At 38.5% G+C, this 12,244-nt stretch overlaps 1 protein-coding gene across 1 annotated transcript in view; it reads right to left on the reverse strand.

The window, feature by feature from the left end:
- Positions 1-4,795: 4,795 nt before the first annotated feature.
- DEFB1 (defensin, beta 1) overlaps positions 4,796-12,244 on the reverse strand; it is a 61,071-nt gene continuing 53,622 nt past the window's right edge. Inside the window, exon 2 of the mRNA XM_006864420.1 lies at positions 4,796-4,957. Coding sequence (XP_006864482.1) covers positions 4,796-4,957 — 162 coding nt within the window. The remainder of the gene's footprint in view (positions 4,958-12,244) is intronic.

Raw genomic sequence — 12,244 nt, forward strand, 5'->3', positions numbered from 1 at the left:
TTTTGGTTTTCTGACTCCAGATTTTTGCATATTTTTTTGTAATATTTGGCTTTATCTTCTCGAGCTGATCTTTGAAATTTTCTGTTCAGCTCTTAGACCTCCTCATTTCTTCCATTTGCTTAACATCTCTACACTGGAGAGCAAGTTTCAGTGTCTCTTCTGACATCTATTTTGACCTTTTTCTTCTTTTTTGTCTTCTTAATAACTTTGTGCTTTCTTCCTGTATGATGCTCTTGATGTCATCCCACAACTCTTCTGGTCTTCTGTCTTTAGAGTTTAATGTATCAAATCTTTTCTTCAGATGATCTCTAAATTCAGATGGGATATAGTCAAGGTCATGTTTTGGCTCTCCTGGACTTGTTTTCATTTTCTTCAGCATCAGTTTGAATTTGCATATAAGCAATTGATGGTCTGTTTCACAGTCTGCCTCTGGCTTTGTTTTCACTGATGATATGGAGCTTTTCCATCGTCTCTTTCTACAGATGTAATCAATTTGATTTCTATGTACTCAATCTGGTGAGGTCCATGTGTATAGTCATCGCTTATGCTGTCTAAAGAAAGTATTTGAAATGAACAAATCATTGATTTTCCAGAATTCTATCATGCGATCTCCAGCATCATTTCTATCACCAAGGTCATATTTTCCAACTATTATTCCTTCCTCTTTGCTCCCAACCTTTGCATTCCAATCACTGGTAATGATCAATACATCTTGATTGCATGTTTGATCAATTTCAGACTGAAGAAGTTAATAGATTCTTCTATTTCATCTTCACTGGCTTTAGTGGTTGGTGCATAAATTTAAATAATAGTGGTATTAACTCGGCTTCCCTGTAGGCTCATAGATACTATCCTATCACAGACAGTGTTGTACCTCATGACTGATCTGGATATGTTCTTTTTAACAATGAATGCAACACCATTCTTCTTCAATTTGTCATTCCTGGCATAGTCAATCATGTGGTTGTCAGATTCAAAATGGCCAATACCAGTTCATTTCAGCTCACTAATGCCTAAGATATTGATGTTTATGCATTCCATTTCATTTTTGACAACTTCTAGTTTTCCCAGATTCACACTTTGTACATTCCATGTTCCGATTTTCAGTGGATGTTTACAGCTGTTTCTCTTCATTTTGAGTTGTGCTCCATTAGCAAATGAAGGTCCAAGGGGCTTTCTCCCATGGGCTTTACTCCATTTGCGTCATCATGGTCAACTATACTTTGAGGAGGCAGCTCTTCCCCAGTCTCATTTTGAGTGCCTTCCAACTTACAGGGGTCATTTTCTGGCACTATATCTGACAGTGTTTCTCTGCTATTGATAAGGTTTCCAGTGACTAAATATTTGGAAGTAGTTCATCATTCTTTCTGCCTAGTCTGTCTTTGTCTGGAAGCTCACCTGAAACCTGTCCACCGTCAGTGACCCTGCTGGTATTTAAAATGCCAGTGGAATAGCTTTCAGAATCATAGCAACTCACAAGCCACCAAACTAGGGCAAACTGACAGACTAGTGGTGGTCGTTTGGTTTTAAGTGGAAACTGTCACTTTAAATTTCGAGAAGATCTGTGCGCATGCATAGTAAAACCCTCCAGTGGGTGGGGTGGGATGTTCAGGCATCCCCTCTAGTCACCAGAATAGAGATGCACAGACAGCGAGAGACCAATGAGCAGATACCAAAAAAAGAATGTCCATGGTTCTGTCAGACATTTGTGGCTGTTCTGATCCTTCCCCTGCTTTGTCTCTCCCATGATGGTGGCTCCAGGAGCAGCTGAGCATCTTGAATTAGGAAGCAATGGATTTCTTGATTCTGCTACAAATTCCCCTAGCTGTAAGCCTTCCAAGCTTCTAAATATTCCTTTATATGTGGTTCAGAGTTCTACCCTATCCCCTGAGCCTGCTTGGTCAGGTATTCTGTGTTGTTGCTGATAGAGCTCCTCACTGCACGTCTGGGCTATTATGGCAAGATATTGAGAGGAAATTAAAGATAGTGTCCATCTGGGTGAGCATCACAGGAAATTGGGAGGTGATTGAAGATACCATCCATTGCTTGGCCTCCAGGGGGTTGTCTATGGCCACTTGGCAGAGTTTAGGGAATTGCTCATCAGTGCAACGGGCTATTGTCCATTTCTGAAAACCAAATTCAGGGAAATAGGCTGGGCTCATACAAGATGTTAAACACTGCAGCTGAATCCTTTCAGTCCTTCCATCTAGTTTTTAAGTTGTTATTCTCCGTGAAATGACCTGTAGCTGGGGAATATAGGGCAGTGCTCTCATTTTTCAGGAATGGCTAAATCCTTGTATAGAGCTGGGATTTAAATTTTAGCTCATACAGTGGGATGGTTTGCATGGAACATTGAGCTTAACATGCTTGGATATAAGTATAAGAATCCACCAAAGAATGACATCAGGTTGGAGACTATGTCGCTGGCAGCCTTGAAGAATGGAATGGGGAAATGTACATGGTCAGCATATCAGAATATATAAAGATGAAATCCACTAAATAGAGAATAAGATACTGTATCCAACATATTTTTTTTTAAGAATCAGAAAGGATTCCTTAATAAGAAATCAATAGGCTTGAGTATCATTTGGGAGATCAACTGGAGTCAGGAAAGGCGGTTGTCACATGCTGGGGTAAGCTGAGATAAAACTTCAGTGGAGTCCTAAAAGGTTGAGGAAATTGAAGCTTGACTCCAATACACATTATCTCTATAAAAAAAGAAACACTTTATACTTCTTAATTGGGAGTGGTGAATGTGTTTATGGTCTTCCTGTATCTCTTTGCAGATTACCTATTTATTGCTGAATATTTGTTTTTTTAGTATTTTATACTCAATAAACCTCAGAATTTGCACAGATAAAGATTCTCTTTTGGGGGATTCAATCATGTAATCATGCATCCAGCTACCTCTTGATGATCTTCATTTGGATATCTTATAAACTCCAATTACTGATTTTTCTTCTAAACCTCTTTATCCTTCTAGCAGCCATATAAGAAATAAACTGTTTATTCACCTAAAGACCCTGTAATTTGAATGAGTCAATCAGCAAGTTCTATTGCTTCTACTTCAAAAAGACTTACAGATCTCTCCCTTTCTCTCCAAACGTTCACTGCCTTAGTCCAGCCAAAACAATCTCCTGCAATGAATTCCTCAAGGATTAGTCTCAAGTCTTGCACTATCCAAGGCCTTCATCAACTCCTATCATAGTGACTTTTCAAAAACCCAAATTCATTATGAGTTGTGCCCCATCAGCAAACGAAGGTCTCGTGGGCTTTTCTCCCATGGGCTTTATTCCATTCACGTCATCACTGTCAACTCTATTTTGAGGGGGCAGCTCTTCCCCAGTCGTATTTTGAGTGCCTTCCAACCTGAGGGGCTCATTTTCTGGCACTGTATCTGACAGCATTTCTCTGCTATTCATAAGGTTTTCAGTAACTAAATATTCAGAAGTAGTTTATCATTCCTTCTTCCTAGTCTGTCTTTGTCTGGAAGCTCATATGAAACCTGTTCATCATGGGTGACTCTTCTGGCATTTAAAATACTGGTGGCATCACTTTCAGAATCACAGCAACTCACAAGCCACCATAGTATGACAAACTGACAGACAGTGGTGGGCATCTGCTATAAGAGGACCTAAATATGAGTATCTTGAAGATTGATGTTGACAGTATGGCTGAGATTTCTTCCCAAGATAGAATGGTCCTGAATTATTACTGAGCTCTTTGGGAGAGGGTAGAAGAAGCCTGGATTCACTGTAATTAAAACCACATGTTGTGTTCCCTATTTTCACATATAATGCCAACAGCAAGTAACACATATACATATATAATGCTCATAGCACACATAGGAAACTAACCCACAAAATATTTGCTGGTTTAAACATATAACACATACATTATTTGCATAAAATATGGTATATGTTAAAGAGAGTGCCTGAATAGAAGTTAATGTCCACCACGTAGACCAGCATCGTCCTCTCTCATCCTTTTCCGTACAGTAGAGATAAGTTAACTCTGCATCTATCACTGGAGGATGGGGCAAAGCTTTTGTTGTGGTAGATTTTCATTTGTGTTTATAAATTTTAGATGGGGAATATGAAATCACTATTGCCAAATTAAAGAAATAAATTTATATCTAATGAGAAGCTGTTAAAATTTCTTGGTAAAGAGGGATGATTACCCATCATGCCTCTCCAGTGTGTGCCCAGACCTAAGATCTTCTATGGAAGGAAGGAAATACAGACATACTAGGTCATATAAGATGGTTTTGAATTATATAACTAGTTTATGTAATTGTGATCTGGAAATTCAGATATTAGGCCTAGACAGTGAAACTTAATGAAACACTTTTATGGTAATAATAAATGCTCTCAAATGCTAAAATCGATTGGTCAACATTTACCCCAACTTCAAAGAGTGTGTCAAATTCAAAGGCAGCGATTGTAGGTCCTGCAGTTCTTATATTTTACTGAATAGGCTGCTGGCACCATTAGATTTTATGTGAGCCTCTGCTGGGAATGAGGAAGGCAGTGAGCCATGAAGAACATTTTGGTTTGGTAGTAAAATAAAGTGGGAGTGATCTTACTCAATCCCTAGTCATCATTCCCACAATCTCTGTGCCAAACCGCCTTTGTGGTCTGTCTCATTTCTGTAACTCCCATGGTTTGTGAAATGAAGCACACAATTTCCTTTGGTTGGAAGAAGGTATGCTAAAAATTTTTTTCTTTTATTAAAGCAGTAATTACAATTGCTTCAGTTGGCTTCTACATTCATTGTCCCAGTCATTCGTATCTCACTATGAATAGATGCAGCACTTGGCTCTCCCACTGTAACACGTGCCTTCAATTCTGCTAAAGAGTGGGCAATGGGAAAAGTTACAGGTTCCTCCTTTGCTGACACATTTGTATTGATCAGACCTCTGGCCAGCACCTGTAAGAAGGAAAAGAAAATATTTAGACTCATGACAGTAGTCACATCAATTTTAAAGCATTTGATTAAAGCAGGACAGACAATGTTTTTGCAAAGTTGTTTAGAGAAATTTTTCTTCCACAAAACCTGTACTTAAATGGTCTTTGGGCCTGCTAATAAGGTATCTGAAGATCTTACTCAATTTAAGGACTGTATCGACTTGGCCAAATAAAACCTAAAGATAAAAGGCAGAGTTCTGAGTTGGGGATTAATCTACCAATGTATACAAGGCATTCAAGTATTCCATGAATAAAACATGTATTACATCTTACCATCCCCCAAACTCACAACCACTATTTCCATAAGCATACCCTAAATTCCTCTCACTCCAATGTCTTTGATTATACTTTATTCACTGTGTCTTGATTCTCTGTTGTCCTACCTTCCTCATCACATTTCCCTTGAAATCTACCACCATTAATGTTTAATGACATCATTGGTAACTATAGAAGACTTTTATAGTTTAATCCAGTTGGAATTTATCTTGTCTCCCAGCATCACAGATCTTATAATTATAATGTACTCTAGACTAGTTTCCTACTTCATGCAACAGAGTACAAAATCTCTGAATAATATTCCTTTTAAGTGGCCATGAAACCATTGTTTTGCACACATTCAACGACAGGGTTTCACCATGTTTGTTATTAAGTGCCACATAGTCTGTTTTGACTCATCGAGACCCTATATAGGGTTTCCAAGGAGTGGCTGGTAGTTTTGAACCACTGACCAGTCCAGTGCTTATCTAACAGTGCCACACTAGGTCACCACACAGTAGATAGCGAATTCTAATAACAGATGTCTTTGTTGGGAACTTGGTTTTCACACTGATTGAAATTGGCCTTTCAGTAGTTTCCATCCAGTTACTTTTTTCTCTGTACTTTAGTTAAGTCTAATCTTTTAGAAGGCAACCCTACTTTTACTAATTATATATAATTTAAAGTCTTCTCTTTCTCATTTCTTTCTCCATCTATTTTCTAGACCCGTCAGGATCATGTTTATTCTCTTCTAGATTTGTTCAAGTTTATCAAGGTTTCTTTTTTGAGTCTTGGTATCAACTACAAAGTACCTCAGATATGTCCTTTTACCAAGGGCAAAAGAGTACGTTTCTCCTGTTTTGTTCACTACAGAGGTATGTTGTCCAATATGGTAACAACTAGTTACATATAGCAGTTTACATTTAAGTTCATTGTAATTATGCTAACTACATATCACATGTTCAATAGTCATATGTGACTTTTTTTTTTTTTTTTTAAAGTGTCTTGTCGGTTCCAACTCATAGTGACCCTGTATAGAGTTTCCAAGAAGCAGCTGGTGGGCTTGAACTTCTGACCTTGCAGTTCAAACCAACCTTTCAGTCCAGTGCATTAACATGCAACACCACACCAGGACTTCCAAATGTGACTAGTGGCTACTGTATCAGGCAGCACAGATATAGAACAATTTCATCAATACAGAAAGTTCTACTGGTCTATGTTGCTATGGAGATAGAAATTTAGAGACACTCTGGTTCCACCATCCCACCCATCAGGGAAATATCTTGGATCAAGGTCACTTAGTTGCTCACACAAAACAGTCTTCCGATACTAAGCATTGTATTCTTTCTCTACATTTTATTGATTTCTATTAATATAAGGGAGTCCTGGTGTGGCGCTGTGCGTTAATGCACTGGACTGCAAAGTTGGTTTGAACTGCAAGATTGGCAGTTCAAGCTCACCAGCTGCTCCTTGGAAACCCTATTCAGGGTCATTATGAGTCAGAACCAACTCAAAGGCACTTACACAACAGCAACAACATTAATATAAGGGTCTCATCACAATGTCGATTTCAAATAAGTTCATGGCCAACTGGACTCTTCATTTCTAAGTTTTATTTCCTTTTGTTAAACACTGTCAGAGCTAGAGTGTGGTGCTATGGGCTAATGCATCAGACTGCAAAATCGACAGTTCAAGCTCACAAGCTGCTCCTTGGAAGCCCTATACAGGGTTGCTATGACTCGCAACCAACTTGACAGCACTTAAGAACAACAACATCAGAGCTGGAAATTTCCTTAGTTCAACTAAGGTCCAATATATATGGATGTTCCGGTAAAACTTGCCCTCTCTCGATCCTGTATTCAATTTATCATCTTCTGACCTTTGGATCTTGGGATGTGAGCCATCAACCTGCTGTCTGACCTGTTGATTTTTAGTTTGTCAGTCTCTGCAACCACATGAGTCAGAAACCTCTATTCTGATAGCCTGACTTACAAATTTGGACTTTCCAAGCACACAACTGCATGAACCATTTTCTTGAAATAAACCTCTCTCGTCGTAGTCTGCTAATGATTAAACATAATATATCCTTCCACTTCTCTCTTGGTGTGTGCCCAGAGTAGGTTCTGACTTATAGTGACTCTATATAGGGTTTCTGAGAAGCAGCTGTTGGGCTTGAACCTCCGAATTTGTGATTAGCAGTCCAATGCTTATCCTACAGCACCTCACTCTACTTCTATGTTTTATGCTTTATATAAAGAAATTTTGCACGTATTTTCTCAGATTTATTACTAGGCATTTGATATTTTGTACTATTCTATATGGTATTTTTGGTCTTCTGGTGTGGTGTTGTAAGATCTGCACTGGACTGCAAACCACAACATTGGCAGTTCAAACCCACTTTCAAGCAGCTCTTTGAAAACTCCATACAAGGTGACTTTGAGTAGGAATCGACTTGACAGCACTTAACAATGCAACAACATATGATATCTTTAATTTCATTTTTACTTTTGGTTGCTAATAGAAGTAAAATTGATTTTCCCTTTTCCTTTTTTGATATTGACTTTATCTATATATCCAGAAAACTTGCTAGAATCAGTTATTGACTTCTTTCTGACTTTTTATATATAATCATAATGTCTGTAAATAGTGACAGTTGATTTCTTCCTTTACAATTCTTATACCTGCTGGTTATTGGTTTTTATCTTACAGCTCTGAGTACAAAATTAAATGGAGATGCCAATAGAGAGTTCTCCTTGTCTTGTTGTCAGGCTCAAATAGAAAGCATTCAGTGTTTTAATATTTTGGTGTAGGTTTTATCAGATTAAGAAAGTTCCTTCCAATTCCTACTTTACTAAAAAAATTTTTAATCCCTACCTTTTGTATGGTAATAAAAATATACATAACAAAACATTTGCCACTTCAACATTATTTGCATGTACAATTCAGTGACATTAGTTAATTGTATTCATCCTGCATGTTGTGTAACCCATCACTATTATCTGTTTCCAAACTTTTCCATCACTCTTAACATAAATTCAGTGTCCTTTAAGTAAAGATACTCTTTCACTCCACTGAACCAACCCCATGGTACTTAACAACAATTCCTGTTAATCCCTAAGAAAACTTTGGTCTCTATACATTTACTAAATTCTAGGTATTTCATATATTGTTGATATTGTTGTTAGGTGTCATTGAGTCGATTCTGACCCATAACGACCCTGTACAGGGTTTCTGAGGAGCAATTGGTGAGTTTGAACTGCTGATATTGTGGTTCATACCAACTTTACAGCCCAGCACATTAACCCATAGCACCTTGTCCTTTGTGATTAATTTATTTAACTTTTGCTAAGGTTTTTTTTCCCATGAATCAATGCTGAAATTTTTCAAATGCGTATTCTACATTAATTGAGATGATAAAATGATTTTTCTTTTTTATGTGTATTGTTAATATGGAATCAATTGATTTTGAAATGTCAAATGAAACCTTGTAATGATGGAGCGGTGTCCTGGTGTGGCGCTGTATGATAAGCACTTAATTGCAAGTTTGGTTTGAACCACAAGGTTGATGGTTCAAACTCATCAGTTACTCCCTGAAAACTCTATAAGGGGTTGCTATGGGTTGGAACTGACCCCAAAGCACTTAAGAACAACAGCAACAATGATGGAGAAAGCTGGACTTCATTTTATCATGGTTGTAAAGTGCTGTAAAGTCAGTTCCTACTCATAGTGAACCTATATAGAGTTTCTGAGGCTGTGAATTTTTGCTAGGGCAAAAACCCTCTCATCTTTCTCCCATAGAATGTTGAATATTTTTGTTCCAAGGTTGTGTATATCTAACCATTAACCTCTATCTCCTTTAACCCTTGCATACCTCCTTGAGTCAACACCTCTTGAAGAAGTAGATGGGAGGGCTTGTTCTATTGGATTTCAAGACCAATTATAAAGTCACTTTAATTATAGCAGTATGGCAATGACACAAAGACAACAACTATACAAATGGAACAGAATAAAGAGTGCAGAAAGGTATCCATGTATATATTTGGGGGGGTTGTTGATGGAGAACAACAGTGGCTTAGTAGAGCAGTGGGGGAAAAATTGGCAATTGGATCTGGAACAATAGCATGTTCATATTGAAAAAATAAAAATCAAACTTGGCCCTAAATGATACCAAATCCACACTAAAATTCATTGCTAGATAGATTATTGTTGTTGTTAAGTGCTATTGAGTCGGTTCTGACTGAAAGCAACTCTATATAGTGTTTCCGAGGAGCTACTAGTGAATTTGTAATGCCTGGTGTGCTGCTGTGGGTTAATGCACCAGACTGCAAAGCTGTCTGAACTGTAAGGCTGGCGGTTCAAGTTCACCAGATGCTCCTTGGAAACCCTATCCAAGGTCGCTATGGGTCGAAACCGACCTTATGGCACTTACCAACAACAACAACCTTGCAGCTGGAGTCCTGGTGTGGTGCTGTGGGTTAATGAGCCAGATTGCAAAGCTGTTTGAACTGCAAGGTAGGTGGTTCAAGCTCACCAGCTTGAACCCTATTGCTACGGGTCAGAACTGACTCAATGGCACTTCACAATAACAACAACCTTGCAGTTGAAACTGACATTGTGGTCCAGTGCTTCTCTTACAGCACCACACCAGGACGCCACCAGATGGATTATAAGTCTTAAAATAAGAAGAAAAGCAGTAAGCTTCTAGAAAACAATGTTTGAGACTTTCTATATGCCTTTGGGGTAAAGAAAGATTTCTTAAAGAAGATATAAAAATATAAGCCCATTAGCACTAAAGGAATAGGTATGACACATTTAACTACATCAAAATAATAGTGAAAAGGCTCTTTCTGAGAAAGGCTTCTATTAAGAGAGTGAAAGATCAGACACAAAGTACATGTTTGCAATGCATACAATTGACAACGGACATATCCAGAATACGTAGACACATGTTAAATCAGGTGACAGGAAGGGTAATATACAAGAAGGGGGGAGGACAATATATAAGAAGAATGATGAAGACAGAAGAAGATATAGGGAGATATGCAAGAACTAAAGGACTAAAGGGGAAAGAGGTAAATAGTGATATATATATGCACAACCTTGGATCAGCAGTGTTCTGAGGGTAGACACATGAACAGAGATACAGGCTGAATGAGTATGTGAGGAAAAGTGGGAGTCTACTCACAAATATATGAGTTTTAAAGGATATTTGTGTCCAGAAAACAGCTTTGAATGTGGTGTGGTATATTGTGGGCAAAATGATGAAAACTTTTTAGATACTATCAAACATCTAAGGCAGTGAGTTTCTGGGTCTGAGGGCTCAAGACCATAGTCTCAGGGGACACCATGGTCAATTAGCCTAACAGTCCACAAAGACAACGTTCAACATCCTACTTTGTTGAGTAGCATTTGGAATCTTAAAAGCTCATAAGCACCCATTTAAGCTGTGGCTATTCATCTCTCCCTGTGCAGAAGACAGAAGGATGAGGAGAATTAGAGATGATTGTAATCAGTCCAGTGGATTAATGGAACATGTAAATATTTGTCTCCATGACTCTGAGACCAGAACTAGATGGTGCCCAGCTGCTACTTCCTATGGCTCTGAAAGGGATCACATTAGAAATTCTGGATCGAGTGGAGGAAATGAGAAACAAATCTCAAAAGTATTAAAAAAAAAAAAAAAGATCAAGCTTACTGGTCAGAAAGAAACTGGAGGAACCTGAGACCATGGCCCTTGACCACCCTTCATGTCTGGAATGGAATTTCCCCTAATGGCCTAATTTTCAGCCAAGCAGTAGATAGTTATAGAGGAGGGACAGAAAGACTAATAAGATATGCTCACCATAGAATGGTCAGTCATTCAAAATCAAAAGTGTAACGTTTACCAAAAGATAAAGTTGAGACGGGATGGGAAGGTGGGTGGAATGGAAATAGGAACCACTAGAAAGAAGTGGGAGAACTGTTGTTCCACGGAAGGGATTTCAAGCATTGACATGAAACTGATTTGTTGACTATAAAACCGATGGTCTTATATGTAAACCTTCACTCAAGTAGCCATAATTTTTGTTTCTTTTTAATAAGCCATCTCAGGAGCAGGAGTGATCTCACTATCATCAAATTATAGGAGTTAAGAGTGAAGCACCTCCTCTGGACCCCAAGATCCCTGTGCACTGAACCTCCTTGACCCAGGGACAGAAAACTGTGACATCTAAGGAGTGGCAGAGTAGCATTAGAAGAAACAAGAACCAGAGCTTTAGACAGAGCAGTGGGTTTCTCAGTTCATAGAGTAAGTAAAAATAAGTGATTTGGGGCAGGGAGAATTTTGTAAAATGTGGTGCCTCCAGCATTTAAATTGGGAATCTGGGTTTGTTAATCTACAGAGCTAGAGCTATTGTCTTCAGGATGAGGTTTATGTTGCAGTGGTGTGTCCTTTGGGCATTGATCATCAGCTGACTGGAACAATGATGCTTCAGCATTTTCTGATCCTGTATTGTAACTTGTTAGTGTTCCTAATAAGCCCCATAATTGTGAAAAAAAAAAAGCAAAACAAAACCCACTGCCATCAAGTGGATTATGACTCATAGCAACCCTATGTGTAAAATATACGTGAGGACCCTTGGTTACAAGTTGGGTTGTAACTGCAAGGTCAGCAATTCAAATCTACAGTGGCTTTGAGGAAGAAAGATGAACCTTTCTGCTCCTGTAAATATTTACAGCCTCAGAAACCCTATGCAGGGTAGCTATGAGTTGGACTTGATGGCACCTAACAACAACAATATGAGTCAAAACTGTTGTTAGGTGCCGTCGAGTCAATCTGACACATGGCAGTCCTCAACACAACAGAACGAAACACTGATTGGTCCTGTGCCATCTGCACAACTGTTATGTTTGAGTCCACTGTTATGGTTGCCACTGTGTCAGTCCATCTTGTTAGGGGTCTTACTCTTTTTTACTGATCCTCCAGTCTACCAAGCATTGTATCTTTTTCTAGGAATGGGTCCCGCTTTATATATATATATATA

The sequence above is a fragment of the Chrysochloris asiatica genome, unplaced genomic scaffold (assembly GCF_000296735.1).
Source record: "Chrysochloris asiatica unplaced genomic scaffold, ChrAsi1.0 scaffold00064, whole genome shotgun sequence".
Taxonomy (NCBI): domain Eukaryota; kingdom Metazoa; phylum Chordata; class Mammalia; order Afrosoricida; family Chrysochloridae; genus Chrysochloris; species Chrysochloris asiatica.